This window comes from Marmota flaviventris, chromosome 1 (genome assembly GCF_047511675.1).
Source record: "Marmota flaviventris isolate mMarFla1 chromosome 1, mMarFla1.hap1, whole genome shotgun sequence".
Taxonomy (NCBI): domain Eukaryota; kingdom Metazoa; phylum Chordata; class Mammalia; order Rodentia; family Sciuridae; genus Marmota; species Marmota flaviventris.
The window spans coordinates 22640092-22656936 of NC_092498.1; the positions used below are offsets into that span (position 1 = coordinate 22640092).

Sequence of the window (16845 nt, forward strand, 5' to 3'; positions counted from 1 at the left end):
CAAAGGACTCTTCCAGTGGTGATTCTCCAGGGAGTTTCCATAAGCCTTCAGTCTTGGACTAGGGTAGCACTGTTAATCCCTCTTGTTCTAGGGCTTCAGTGTCTTGGACTGTGGCAGGTTTTGGTTCCTCTCTAGCCTGAAGACAATCACTATGGACTATCCAGCTTCTGATAGCTTAAGCCAACCTAATAAATCCCATTTTTATAATTGTACTTCCTGTCGATTCTGTTCCTCTGGAATACTCTGACTAATACAAAACGCATAATCTGAATCCAATCCTAAGGAAATATCAGGCAAAGCCAGTTGAGGGATATTCTACAAGATAACTCCCTGTACTCTTCAAAAATGTTAGTCAAAAAGAATAGGAGACTAAAGAATCATAAAAACAAAATGCAATGCATGATAATGGACCAAATCCTGGGTCAGAGGCTGTGGGGACGATGACAATGGAATGCTTCTAAAGGACAACTCTGGGTCATTTTGGAATGACTGTCTAAATATGAATAGGGACTGAATTAGATTAAAGCTACAGTTCTCAGTACAGTCTGGGTTCTTCAAAGCACTTCAGGGAGTCCATAAGGTCAAAGTTGTTTTCATAACAATACAAGGATACATTTTTTTTAACGCTCATTCTCTATGAATGTTCTGAAAATTTCCAGAGGCTACATGATTTTCTGATATAGCAGCCTGAATGCAGAAACAGATGTATAAATTAGCTGTCTTCTATTAAGCCAAACATTCAAGAGGTCTAGAAAACGAAAAAACAATGCTATTTGATGTATGATGTTTTCTCAAGGAAAAGCACCTATGCAAATGTTTGCATTGCAAGCTGATAAAGGTGCTTTTTCCATAGAACTCTATATTTACTTGAGAGAACAACTAAAGTATGGTTATTTAAGCTGGGGTTGTGGCTCAGTAGTAGAGCGCTTGCTTAGCACACATGTAGCACTGGGATCAATCCCCAGCACCACATTAAAAAAAAAAAAAAAAGAAAAAAGGTAAACAAAATAAAGGTCTAAAAATATTTTTTAAAAAAGCATGGTTATTCAGAGTTTGTGCTTATGACAGACAGTATCTCAAAAGTGAATGAGAAAATCTGTTGCCAATGACGTCATATTTATTTTAAGCATGCCTCAGAATTTTAGAAAATTGCTATTGTGATCAACACTATCCCAATACCTACAATTTTTTTTATTTTTATTTATTTTTTTTTTAATTTTTTTTTTAATTTTTTATTGTTGGTTGTTCAAAACATTACAAATTTCTTGATATATCATATTTCACACTTTGATTCAAGTGGGTTATGAACTCCCATTTTTACCCCATATACAGATTGCAGAATTACATCAGTTACACATCCATTGATTTACATATTGCCATACTAGTGTCTGTTGTGTTCTGCTGCCTTTCCTATCCTCTACTATCCACCCTCCCCTCCCCTCCCCTCCCCTCTTCTCTCTCTACCCCCTCTACTGTCATTCATTTCTCCCCCTTGTATTATTTTTCCCTTTGCCCTCACTTCCTCTTGTATGTACTTTTGTATAACCCTGAGGGTCTCCTTCCATTTCCATGCAATTTCCCCTTCTCTCTCCCTTTCCCTCCCACCTCTCATCCCTGTTTAATGTTAATCTTCTTCTCCTGCTCTTCGTCCCTACTCTGTTCTTAGTTACTCTCCTTATATCAAAGAAGACATTTGGCATTTGTTTTTTAGGGATTGGCTAGCTTCACTTAGCATAATCTGCTCTAATGCCATCCATTTCCCTGCAAATTCTATGATTTTGTCATTTTTTAATGCAGAGTAATACTCCATTGTGTATAAATGCCACATTTTTTTTATCCATTCGTCTCCAATACCTACAATTGACAGTGATATTAACAAATGTGATTTTTTTGAATATTACATAAAAAGGTCAATATCTGGAAGATACGCGTAACTCAGGGAACCAGTATTTTTCAGATGACCAACACATTAGTTTAAAAAAACCATATATCGGGCTGGGGATGTGGCTCAAGCGGTAGCACGCTCGCCTGGCATGCATGCGGCCCGGGTTCGATCCTCAGCACCACATATAAACAAAGATGTTATGTCCGCTGAAAACTAAAAAATATATATTAAAAAATATATATATATATGATATGTCAAATACATTCTACTGTCATGTATAACTAAAAAGAACAAATTTTAAAAAAGTTTAAAAGCCATGCATGGATTAAAAAAAAACATTCAAAGAGCAAAACAAACCAATGGATTTTAATGTAACAGAATACAAAAAAGTAAGCTGGTATGGTTTCAGAGTCTACACTACAACTACCTGTAAAAAACAATGACTTGTCAACTTAGGATACGGGATTAAAGAACAAATGCAATTGTCTGAAAAAAGATATTAAAATATCACTCTCCTTCCAAAAACTGCTATCTGAGGTCCAACTTTCCTCAGTATTTCATGCAAAACAACATGTCACAAGAGAGTAAATGAAAAAGCAGATATATGAGAATCTATCTTTCACTAACCAAGACATTTATGAAAATGCAAAACAATGTTACTCTTCTTGCTAAAATTTTTGGAAAATTGTTATTTTTAATAAAAATGTTATTTATTTTAGTTTGTAATAGGTTTATTACTGCTATTTTAAAATAATCGACATAGAAATTTTAAAGATCTATTTTAATTTCTAGTATAGTAAATTTCAATAGATATAACCCAAATAAATTTCAAATTTCAATGAGTTTTATATAAAGGAATCCTGAGGTCATAAAGTTTGAGAATCATTAGTATAAGTATCACCCAATAAGAGGAAGGCCCTGTCTAATTTCAGAAATGAAGTCAGAATTACATAAGAAAGCAAAACTTTACTTTCAGAAAAATGTAAGTAAGGGACATTTTCCTACCCTGCTTTTAGGAAAAGGTATAATCCAGTCTTTTCTAAGATGTCTCCAGCTTTAAATTTCATTTTCATTAATAATCATGGCTGATAGTCATATTACAATATATTGAACTTTTATAGTTAGTCTACAAGAATATTAAAGGAACATGACCATTCCATCTTTGTTGAACACGGCATTGTTCATCATGCCTCAAATTTTTGTAATATAATGAAAAACAAACAAAGGTTCAACTTTTCTTTTTACTTTCCAAGACTTGGTCCCCAAAACTATGAATACATGACCAGTGAAACTCCACATCATGTATAACCACAAGAATGGAAAGTTATATTCCATGTATGATGTCAAAATATAGTCTACTGTCATGAACAACTAAAAAGAATAAATAAAAAAAATTTAAAGAATATTAATGGAATTGGATTAGGGTTCATAAAAATATCTTTTTAATTAACTACTTTGAACAATAATACACTTGTTTCAAACTTATAAAAACTTACTTGCACACATAAACATTTAAAATAATTTTTTCTCTTTAAGAGCTGAGTCATTCTATTATCTTTAAATCTCTGAAATCTTTTATTAGATATACATTTAAGTAAATTAAGTTAATTTTGCTTTTTAATTATTTTTAAAAATACATCCTCTGGGGTATCATCAAACAATAATTTGTGCCGCGAGCCAGCCATGGGCAGTATGTGAGCTATGAGCATTTGAGCACTTGAGGGGACTGGAATGTCATTGCTGATCCGACTGGACTGTGTGACGTATGTTTCCTTTTTGCTCAGTCTGCCTTTCATCCCACACAGCACCTGAGATGGGTGTGGCTTTCCAAGACGTCAGTCAATCTGCTGACCACAAGACATCACCAAGCAACCCCCTGAAACCTAATCCCTTGCCTTATTGGGGCTGAACTTTCTCGAATAAATGTCTTTCTCCTCAATAAATAGGATGGATGGTTTTAGGCGTGTTCTCTCTCTCTCTCCAACGGACCCTTAAGGTCAAGAGCCGTTCCTGATTCCTGTAAGCAAAAGGTATTTCTGTGTGTTGCATGCTTCTTTTGCCATTTTCTCAGTCATTGATATAGCCAGCTCTTGTGAACCCAGCTCAAGTCTAGCTAGCGATAAATTTGTACTCATTGGTACCAAATAAATAAATAAATAAATAAAACGAGATATGTGAAATATTTACTGCTCAGTTTTAAAAACAATGAGCAGTAGTCAGAGCCATGTATTACCTTTCAATTCACAGGTAGACCAACAAAAGACTTTTAGGTGTCCATATAAAGAAAGTAATAATAAACTACAATAAATATGAGCTCTATCTAGTACTAAGTCACCATGTTACTTATCTCTCTTAACTTCAAAATAACAAAAACAAAGTGTTTCCATCAAAATAACCTCTACAGTTTTTCAGCATTACTTTTAAAATAATTACTGAGTTCTAAATATTACTTACACCTATGTAAACAGTATAAAAAGTAATAAAATGAACAATTGTCTACACATTTCCCAGCCTTAGAAGCAGAATATCAATATTACCTCTAAAATCAACTATAAACACCCCCACAAGAAGCCACTCTCCTGAATTTTGTATTTATCCCCTTGCTTTGCCCTAGCATTAACTTTTAATTTAATTCACCTCATCTGTTTATTCCCTGAGAGTAAACATACATATCACACTATAATTACCAGACAGAAAACCACCAAACAACTAAATATATGAAACTATTTTCTACACTTTTGAAGAACTTTTTGTCATATTATTACATGAATCCTTCTTTATCCAGAGAGGAGAAATTCTAAGACCACCAATGATTGCTTAAAACTACAGACAGTATATAATCCTATATATGCTTAGTTACATTTTAAAGGATATGATGCAAACAGGATTATAAACGGATAGCAACCCATTCAAGAACTAAAAAAAGTTTAAGTGGACACCACAGCAAGCTGAGGAAGTGAAGTCTGAACTGAGTTTAAAGAATAAGTAAGTATTTACTAGTAAATGTTTAGGGGGAAGACCCTCTATTAATCTGAAACAGGGAAAACAACATTGCCAAATAACACAGGTCAGAAATTGAATAATTCCAGGAAGGCTAGAACATAAAGTCAGGAGATGAAGCTGGAAAAGTAGATGAAGACTAAATCCTGATGAGAAATTTGGAGTTTTTACTCTAAGCAAAATGAACAAAGGTAGATAAATAGTTTTATTATTGTTGTTATTTTGTGTCTATGTCTTTAACAGTGTTTCCCACCACATGCCGACTCTAGATCTTTTTGTAAGGAGACAAGAATAAATTTGATGGATTATTTACATCTACTTTATACCCCTCTTGCAGCTTTGCCCTTGCCATGAGAATGAGTTCCAGCTATCCCAGAGCAAGGTAAGCAACTGTGCAGAACACAACCAAGTAGTCCCAATGGAAGGCATCCTCAACTAGCCAATAGACAGCTGAATCGCAGACAAATAAGTGTGCCCAGCCTAAACCAAAAGAATGGCCTAGCCAACCTGCAGACTCATAAGCTAATAAATGCTTATTACTGAGGTTTTGTGAGTGCATATAATGTAACAGATAAAATATAATTGGTAACTGAAACAGGGACTGAAAGTAATCACAGGGCTTAAGCAGAGGCATCAGTGGCCAAACTTGTTTTTTAAGACTGTGCTTAGGAATGGAGAACAGATCTGGAGATCATCAAGAGTGAACAAAAAAGTTTAAGAAATCATAAAGATGGAATCAGCGCCAAAAGGAAAAGACATCTGAAATAAAGCATAGGATATTAATGTAACTTTGGCACAAATTATATACCCTTAATGAAGAAGGAGGACTTGAAGATGATCCTAGGCTTACTGCAAGAATAATTAGAGATGTAACCAACCTAGATTTAAAATCGTTGAAAAGAAGTGTTAAATGTGTGCTTGTGTTTTAAAAATTAGATGTCTTTTATTTTTGTTGAGGACAGAAATAATCATTTCAGAACATGGTACCTCTATACTGACAAGGGAAGGCCATTTTTACATGCTTTTGTCAAGGCTACAAAACAGAAGTCAGAATTTCAAGGTCTTTTTGAGAAAATAAAAATAACCCAAATGACTAATTGCTGAAACATGCTAAGTAAGCAAGAACCCAGTTTCCTAGGATTGAAGACACAGCATCAGATCTTTTGAAATGGTCTTTCCAAAATGAAGATCAGAGGGTCTGAATTAAATCTTTTTTCCCCCTCTTCACATTCAGCTTCTGTTATTTTATAGTTTATTTTTCAATTCATAATTTCAAACAGCCTAGATGGAGGATACAGCAATAAGTTCTATAAAATTTTTGAGAAAAATATTTGTTTTATTTCAAAGTATAATATAATCATAAAATTGTTTAATTCAAAGCCATAAAAGCAAATCATTTTATTCAGTATGGAAATGCCATGTATGTCTACATATCTACATATGGATAGATATAAAAATGCACATATATATGCAATTTAAAGTTTAAAATATATACATAATTTATGAAAACTGACACACAACTAGAAGTAGTTAATGTTAGTGGCACATTCTAAGAAATGCATTGTCATGTCACGTATAACTAATTAGAATAATACAAAAAAAAAAAAACCCAAATGCATTGTCATGCTATCTCATCATTGTACAAACATCACAGAGTGCATTTATACAAACCAGCACAGGTATAATGTCACTAGGCAGTATAATATTATTGGACCAGCACTACATATGTGGCCTGCCATTGATTGTAAGGTCATTATGCAGTGCATGACTATACAGTAAAACAGTGAGAGGCCAAAATAGTGAGAGAGAGAGAGGCTAGAACACTAAAAGTACATTTTGCCAAAGGAAATTAAAATGAGACAAATGCTAAATACAAGAGTAGAGGTGACAAGGACAAAAGGATGGTCACGCAATTACACTTCTGGGCTAAGGAGTGTAAAAATTCAATGACATAAAAATATCCATTTTCTTTCAGCTTTACAAAACAGTCTTGCTTATGTGCCAGTAGTTAACAAACCAGGTACGGAAGCTAAAATGTAGGAATACTTAAACCAAGCTTGTATATGACAAACTCTTTTACAACTACTGCTGATAAATATTAGAGAAGAAAACAGTCTTGCAAAAAAGTGTATACCCATGCTTCTAATGCAATATGGATGTATAAAAAGTCTGAAAACTTACCTCTTTCTCAGTGTCTCTAGAGATACATGTCCACTGGTTCTCCTTCACACTGTATGCCCAGAAGTCAGCAAGATCTTGTGTTCCATCCCAGCCACCAAACAAATAAACAGTCTCTATAAAAATCAGAAAAAATACGTATTAAAAAAAAAAAAAACAAGGGCTGGGGTTGCAGCTCAGTATTGGAGTGCTTGCCTCACACTCAAGGGTCAGATACTGGGTTCAATCCTCAGTACCATATTAAAATAACCAAATTAATAAAGATATTGTGTCCATCAAATTAAAACAAAACAAAACCCCAAGAACTTGAGGAGAAAGTATAGATACCAGATCTAGTCAGTTGTTTCAGATATTATGTAAGAAAGTGCATCTAACTAAATTTTTATGAAATTTTATGAATTTTAAAAATGCTAATCTATGCATCTTTCAAAATGCATAGATTAGCATTTCCTAAACATGAGTATATGGAAAGGCTGCAGCAGATCACTATTGCAAGAGATTTATTTTAAAAAGAGATCACTAGGACATGTTCCCCAAGTTTCTGATTCCATACTTCTTTAGTAGGTTAAAAAAGAAGAGTCTGGGGACTGGGGTTGTGGCTTGGAGGTACAGCGCTAGCCTAGCATGCATGAGGCACTGGGTTTGATCCTCAGCACCACCTAAAAATAAAATATTGTGTCCACCTATAACTAAAAAATAAATATTAAAAAAAAAAAAGAAAAAAAAGTCCATTTTTATTGTACCCAGAGGAACCTAATGTGCAGTCCAGTTTAGGAGTTTCTGAGTTAGGTAATGAAAAACTCACATTTATCAGTTCCTTAACAATGAAACCACTTTTTTATTTACTAAAGACCTATGACATTTTTTCTCAGATTATAAAAATAAGAAATCTTGGAAGTATATGCATTATCAAAGTATAACATAAGGTCTGGGGTTGTGGATCAGTGTTAGAGTGCTTGCCTAGCACGTGTAAGGCCCTGGGTTCAATTCTCAGCACCACATAAAAATGAATAAGTAAAATAAAGGTATTGTGTCCAACTACAACTAAAAAAAAAAAAATTACAACATAAGAACATCTAGCTATTTCTGAAAAAAGCAACTTTTAAAAAGGCTTTTAAATTTCTCTCTAAAAAAACTGGCTGTAAGTTGAAGTTATTTATTTTAGGAATAAACTGATTTATAGCTTATAGCTTTCATGGGAATCGGTGAAATTTTTTTCAAATATACTGTGGAAGGTTTAATGCCTCATACATTAACATTTCAAGGTATCATTCTGGATATCTTGAAAATTAGGTTTCTTCTGACTAAAATGTCTATTACATTTATGGACTTTATCACTGTAAAAAAATGACATAAAATGTCATATTTGATGAACAGTGACTCTTTATACATTAGGCTACATCACAGATCCTTCCTTATACAATGACACTGCATTTTCATTTTCCAAATATTTCCCCCTTTTTAAATATCATACTTATGTGTACTGGTTACACAAGTCCACCAATTTTTTTTTTTTTTTTTAAGTTAAGTAAAACACCACAGGAAAACTGTAAAGCTGCCCTAGGCCTGTCATCTAAATGGTGTCCCACCATGAAGGATTATATTTCAAAGTGCATGTGGAAATTAGGTTACACTATGAAACCTCTTGCCATTCACAGAGCTGAGCTGTCATATTTTAATATAATTTCAAATTCTAAGTAAATTTTCTAAGTGAAACATCCATTTTATCCCCAAGTAACTTGGAGATACAAAAACAATGCTTCTCTACTCTCTAAATAAGAATAGGCTTTTGGAGCAGGGCTAAGTTCTAGTGCTAACTGGGTGATCAAGTACAGGTTATGTAACTTTCACACATCTTATTTTTTCATTTAGAAAATTCTGAGCATTGTGAAGTTCTTCAGCTCTAAGTTACATGAAAATATTCTAAAGGCTGTCAAGCATGAAGAAAATTTCAACCTTTATTACATGCACAAAACACCATCCTTGAAACTCTAGACAGAGCAATTAAATAGGAGAAAAAAAGGGATACAAATAGGAAAAGAAGAACTCAAACTATTACTGTTTGCGGATGACATGATTCTATATTTAGAAGAGCCAAAAAAATCCCACCAGAAAACTTCTACAACTTATAAATGAATTCAGCAAAGTAGCAGGTTATAACACAAACACCCATAAATCAAATGTGTTCCCATACATCATTGATGAATCTACTACCCCATTCACAATAGCTTAAAAAAAAAGACCTCTACAATGAAAATTATAGAACACTAAAAAAAATAAAAAATTGAAGGAGACCTTAGAAGATGGAAAACCTCCCATGCTCCTAAATAGGCAGAATATTGTCAAAATTGCCATACTACTAAAAGCATTATACAAACTTAATGAAATTCCTATTAATATCCCAATGATATTCTTCATAGAAATAGAAAAAGCAATCATGAAACTCATTTGGAAAAATAAAAAACCCAGAATAGCTAAAGCAATCCTTAGCAAGAAGAGTAAAGCAGAAGGCATCACAATACCAGACCTTAAACTATATTTCAGAGCCACAGTAATCAAAATGGCATGATATTGGCACCAAAACAGACACTTAAACCAATGGTACAATATAGAAAACATAGAGACAAATCCACATAAATACAGCTACCTCATATAGACAAAGTTGCCAAAAACATTCACTGGAGAAAAGATAGTCTATTCAATAAATGGTACTGGGAAAATTGGAAATCCACATATAACAAAATGAAATTAAACCCCTATCTCACCCTGCACAAAACTCAACTCAAAGTGGATCAAAGACTTAGGCTCTAGAACAAGAGATCCTGTGCCTAACAGAAGAAAAGTAGGCTCAAATCTTCATCACGTTGGCTTAGGATCTGACTTCCTTAACAAGACTCCTAAAAGCACAAGTAGTAAAATCAAGAACCAATAAATGGGATGGATTCAAACTAAAAAGCTTCTTTACAGCAAAGAAAACAACAACATGAAGAGAGAGCCTACAGAATGGGAGAAAAATCTTTACCATGTGTACCTCAGATAGACCACTGATCTCCAGAATATATAAAGAACTCAAAAACCTTAACACCAAAAATCAAATAACCCTGTCAATAAATGGGCTAAGGAACTGAACAGACACTTTACAGAAGAAAAAATATAATTGATCGATCAATAAATATATGAAAAAATGTTCAACATCTCCAGCAGTCCAGAGAAATGCAAATCAAAACTACTCTAAAATTTCATCTCACTCCAGTCAGAATGGCAATCATCAAGAATACAAGCAACAGGGGCTAGGATTGTGGCTCAGCGGTGGTTGAGTGCTCACCTAGCATGTGCGGGGCCCTGGGTTCGATCCTCAGCACCATATAAAAATAAATGAATGGAATAAAGGTATTGTGTCCAACAACTAAAAAAATAAACATTAAAAAAAAAAAGAATACAAGCAACAATAAATGTTGGCAAGGATGTGGGAAAAAAAGGTCCACTCATACATTGCTGGTAAGACTGCAAATTGGTGTAACCACTTTGGAAAGCAGTATGGAGATTCTTCAGAAAACTCAGAATCACCATTTGATTCAGCTATCCCACCCCTTGGCATATACCCAAAGGACTTAAAATCAGCATGCTACAGTGATGCATCCACATCAATGTTTATAAGCAGCTCAATTCATAATAGCTAAAGTGTGGAAGGAACCTAGGTGCCCTTCAACAGATGAATGGATAAGAAAATGTTATAGCTATACATATACACATACACATACACTCACAATGCACAGGGGGTGGGGCTAGGGAGGAATAGTGTTACTTTAGATAAAGGGGAGTGAAGGGAGGAAAAGTGGTATGGAGGTAGGAAGGGTAGTAGAATGAATCAGACATTATTACCCAAATGTACATATATACTGGTGGGATTCCACACCATGTATACCCACAAGAATGAGAAATTATACTCTATTATATATGAAGTATCAAAGTGCATTCTACTGTCTACTAATTAAAGAAATTTTAAGGAAATTTTTTAAATGCACAAAAATTAAAAATACTCTGTGTCATTCCTAAGTATTACAGATGCAATAAAAATAGTATTACTGTAGGACTGGGGCTATGGCTCAGCAGTAGAGCGCTTGCCTTGCATGTGTGAGGCCATGGGTTTGATCCTCAGCACCACATAAAAATAAATAAATAAAACAAAGGTATTATGTTCAACTACAACTAAAAAATAAATATTAAAAAAATGGTATTACTGTATCTGATCCCACATCCAATTCAGCACCTAGAACCCTTTGACACTGTATACGTGTGAAATAATGGCAATTATTTTAAACTAGTCATAAACTGTCATATCTCAGAACTATAAAACAATCCATTGTCATTAGTAATGTTGTTTCCCAAATGGCACACAGTGATGTCCAGACACAATTTTACAGGGGAAAAAAATTTAAAGAATTTTTCATCTGGCTTAGAAATTATTTGCCAAGGCCTCACAATAAAGGCAATTAACCCTGTTAAATTCCGAAACTCAGAGAAGGAGGGGGCACATAACTAAAATAGCAAGAGCAATTGACCTTTTGTTTTATGGTGTTTCTGGGCACCCTCTGGATAAGGTTACCCTGGTTCATTAACTTTAATAACCCTTCCTCTTAGGCTCTGGGTTCTCAATGTTCTTTCTGAAAAGCAGGTCTCTTTGTACACATAAATTCTCACAGCAAAGAAAACCCACATTTCCACAACAGCCTCATTGATAGCTGAGCAAAATAAAATCTGGCACAGAGCACGCATCCCAATGGAATTAAGCCAAGATGTCATTCCTATCCATGGAAGCTTTGTGGTCCCATTTGAAGTTTAAAAGTAAATTAAATGAATTGGATGGAAACTGGACCTTTTGACACACCTGAATAAAATATATAACAAAAATTTTCAATTTCATCATCTAATTATTTAAGACATTCAAAAATAAATTATCTTGAAACAAACAGCAGCAAAAGTATTAATTAATGCATAAAATATATCAAAGTCCTTTAAAAATTATAGGAATAATTGCAGAAAACTAGAGAAAGTAGAAAAGAGAAAACAGAAAGCATTTCTTTACAGTGATGCAAAAGATAAACTGGTAGTAAATAGTCCTAAGATTTACTGGAAATTCATTCTATGCACAGAGATTCTTTAACAATTCATGTACATCCAAGGGCAGTACAATCTGTAAGCAATAATGCTTTCTCTGTTTTCTTAATAAAGGGCAGCCTACAGTGGTTCTCCATTTCTCCCAGCCCATAGGGCAATATTTGTTCAATATCTTTTTAGTACAGATCTGAACTAGCAAAGCAGCTTAGGGAATTAAAAAGAAAAAAAAGAAGAGATAGTCCTTATCCTCATGGAGCTTACAATCTAGTTAAGAATACAAAACAGGTTATATAAATGATCTTAGTGCAGGACAGACTAAGTACCATAAGAGAGGTAAAAAGTACACTGAAGTTCAAAAGTGGAGAGAGTGTATATGTGTGTGAGGGAACTCAGGTAAGGTTTGTGGTTTCAGTGGCATTTATTCTATGCATCAGATGATGGTGGTTTTGTATTCATGTAGGCAGATTGGGGGACAAAAAAGGAGGATTTTTTCAAGCAGATAATAAAAAAAAGAAACACCTCAAACAAACAAAAACCCCCAAGGGTACACAAATAGAAAAACAAATCAAGAGTGCTTTAAAAAACATGGACTCTAAAATCAGGCAGATATTAGCTACAATATTCCTATCACCAGAGCTATGTGGTTACCAGCAGGCTTCTTAAACCACTGGTTACCTAGAGTACTACACCTCCTAAAGCTACCATGAGAATTAAATTAAGTATTGCAATTATAGTGGTTTTACTGTGTAATAAATAAATGCACTGTCTGTTGTAAAGAGACCACATAGGGAGTAGGTAGACATGAGGTTAAAAGAAAGTGGAGTATAAGATAAAGGATTTGAACTTGATTCCTCAGACAGTGAAGAAGTTACACAAGATCTTAAGCAGAGGTGTGACAAGGTAAGATCTGAATTTGCAGCCTATAGGACTAAAAGGAGAAGCCAGGGACTAAGAAGTATTGAAGATAATGTGGTCAATAATGTAGTCTATGTTTAAAATATCCAGCCATGTACAAATCCTAAGCTATTAAGTCAGTCAATCACCAATCAATCATTACTCAGGCCACAAATACTAAAATTCAACCATATTCTTTGGGACAGAATATGTATTAATATTCTATACCAAAGAATGGTATCAGTACCAAATAACCTCTAGAACTATCTGCTACCAGTTGGACTAACCTATACATCTTATATATGCATTTAAAATAAGGTAGATATGTTAAAACATGTAAAAACACTTTTTCTATGAAGTGTTCAACTACAATATCCCTAGTTCTACTCTAATTCTCAGGGTAAATGAGACTGCTAATTGCATAATCCTCCACAAGGTGGCACACTATCTTCATAATTAAATCAGTTTTTCCACTTTGAAACTACATAGAAAGCATATAGACATAGTCTAGGCCTAAAACACACAATTCATATGCAAAAAGAAGTAGTACCAGGGTTAACAGATTGGTGAAGGCAGTTAGCTTAATTCTTAATGAGACACCATGAAAAAAAAAGTAAAATGAAAATCAACAAAACAAAGGTTTTAATAAAACACATTTATCTTTAAAACAAAAGAAACCCTATGAGGATACTAATATTAAGAGTTAAAATCTATAAAAGTATAGGTAAGACCTTCCCTTAAAATGAGAATTTTTGGAGAAAGGGAAAGATAATTTTATGTGCTTTTTATTCTTCCCCCTTTAGCCATTTCCCTGAACCATCATGACCAGCAGATTATCAAGTGGGTGAAACCATGCCTCTTTTATATCTAGAAACTGCTATAAAAGAATTCAACGTATAGTTACTTTCTTTGCTAAAAAGTTGCATTTTATGCATATGATGATATACTTTGTATGAAAGAAAAAGATATAGCCACAGAAATACATTAGTAATTAATAACTAAAACTCATATTACTCACTTCCTTCAAATGTTTCTTTAAGGAAAACTACATGTGGCATCACATATAACAAAATGAAAACACTTTCACATAAGTGGTGCAGAAACAGTTCAAGGTCCTGATATCTACAGAAGGGCTCTTCCAAGTGGCAAGGAACTCCCTATCAATTTCTCTGGTAGATGCCAACTATAAGGGCTTTGTCCCAGTCTTAGTACTTTTGGTGATTCAGGAGACAAATTAACAAAACTTTTAACAAAGAGTTATACAAGAGGTAAACTTGCCTCACCCAATAGACATTTACATTTCTAACTCAAGACTACCATACTAAATAGACATGGCTGTTCTCTCTTTCCATTCTACTTATTTTATTTACCCAGAGTTAAAACCCAACTCACAGCTAGTAGAATACTGTTAAATGGCAAGGTGTCAGGTACAGGGATTACAATCAATAAAGCTGTATATAAATCCAGTAGGACCAAACACTACATTCCTTCTCCTCCACTATGGCATGAATGAGTGGATTCCCTTAGGAAGGAAGAGAGCTTTGAAAATTAAACAGTAAAATGTATGTTATGAACACTTGTATGACAATATGCAAAAACAAAACAAAAAAAAACCTATCAACTGGAAAAAAGATAATTAGGTATCACTAAATATTTAATGTTTAAGATGTTTCATAAGGTATGTGAAACACTGGGAAGCAATGTTTTTGAAATATAAGCCACATTTAATAAGATAAAAGAAATACTAGTTTTATTCTGGTGATGTGCTCTTAGTTTCTTGGGTTAAGAGACTCTTTGATAACCTAAGGCCATAGATTTTTGTCCCAGAAAAATGTACAACTGGACAAAATGTTACATCTAATTTCAACAGATATCCTTGCTCTAGAAATCTTCAACATGCATATTTTGAAATGATTGGGCTTCTTTAAACTCTACCACTTAGGGAAAATCATTCTTTACTACTGAACCTACATGTTTTGTTGTTGTTGTTTGTTTTCTATTTGTTTTTACGGCAGGGGGTGATACTGGGGATGAAACCCAGAGCTGTGCACAAGCTAGGAAAGTGTTCTACCACTGAACTACATCCCCAGCTCTATTTTTAATCAACAAAATTCTTAAATAAATTTTAATATTTTTTCTTTAAAAATCTTAAAAGCATATTCCTTTCTAAAACACCAATTAGGGCATTATAGATAAAAGACAAAACAAAAACATCAAAAGAACATAGTTTTTGTTTTGTGTTTTGGTACTAGGGATTGAACTCAGGGGCACTTCACCACTAAGCTACACCCCAAGCCTTTTTATTTTGAAAAGCCTCAGTAAGGGTCTCAGTAAGTTGATCATCAGGGCCTTCCCTAAGTTCCTGAGACTGGCTTTAAATTTGTGATCTTCTTGCTTCAATCTCCAAGTTGCTGGGATTATAGGTATGAGCCACCATGCCTGGCAGAATGTTAGTATCTTAAAATGTGGGACTCACAGGTAAATCACTTTTAATCTCAACACTGCCTTTCAAATTTTTCTAAACAATATTTTTCAAAAAAATATTTAATTGTTTAAAAATATTCCCATAGGGGGCTGGAGATGTGGCTCAAATGGTAGTGCGCTTGCCTGGCATGCGTGCGGCCCGGGTTCGATCCTCAGTACCACATACAAAAACAAAGATGTTGTGTCCGCCGAAAAATAAATAAATAAATAAATATTAAAATTCTCTCTCTCTCTTTAAAAAAAAATATTCCCATAGTAAAATTTTATCAAATCATACCAAAATGCAGAGTTCTCTACATTTACATAAAATCCTATCAGAATGATTAATCACTATACATTGCAAAGTTAATACACTGCATATGTCTGTTATACAAATAGCATATTTCATACGTAAGTAAATTATTTCATCTAACTCTCCTACCAATTTATTATTCCCATTTTTAACATAACTCATTCAAGATTAAGGAAAAAAATCAGTGGTAGTGGCAGGATTCAATATCAGATATGTGGGTCACAAACCCCCATCTTCCCTCAAACTTAGCACCTAACCACTATATTTGATTGCTATGTTATTAAGACTGATCTGGAAAAGGTTCTCTCAAAGATTTCTGATAAATACAATCTCTCTGAAGATGATTGAAATAAATCTGATGGTAGCAATTATGAGAGGACTCTGGTATCTACAGGGTGAAATAAATACAGTATATGAAAGCACCTTAGAAAATAATGCAATTAATAGTCTTACAGTAGAGTTTAATAGAGTCTTATAATAGAGTTTAGTCAGAGAAGGTCCCAAGGATATACCAGTTTCTGTTCCTGAGCCCAAATTAAGGTCAGAAAGCACTAAATATTACTCTAAAGAATCATAAATATTTACTTGGAAATCATACTCACACATTGCTATAAAGCTGGATAGCAATGTGTGAGTATGATTTCCAAATAAATATTTTTCTTTCCACTTCAAGGGAAATGGGTTTTTGATTCAGTTGAATACATATTTAGAACATGTCTACTTCATGCCAAGCTTGGTGGCCATAAAAATAAATAGGCTAAATTCTATCCTTTCTTCCTCAATAAGTCCACTGAGATTAGTGAGCTGAAGAGATAGGATTATATACACAATAACTATGCAAGCAACTCTAAAGCCATGTGGAATTAGTGTAGTAGAAATAATCATATGAACAAAGCATTATGTAAATGTAAGGAGGGAATGTTTATTCTGACTGAACCTGTCTCCCAAACTCTAAACTAATATACCCAACTGCTTATGTGACGTTAGTTATCTA

General features: G+C 33.9%; 1 protein-coding gene across 2 annotated transcripts in view; it reads right to left on the minus strand.

Moving 5' to 3' along the window:
- Mkln1 (muskelin 1) overlaps positions 1–16845 on the minus strand; it is a 327824-nt gene that overhangs the window by 68685 nt on the left and 242294 nt on the right. For both annotated transcript variants that reach the window (XM_071611871.1, XM_027950127.3), the window contains one exon: positions 7067–7179. In XM_071611871.1, coding sequence (XP_071467972.1) covers positions 7067–7179 — 113 coding nt within the window. The remainder of the gene's footprint in view (positions 1–7066; positions 7180–16845) is intronic.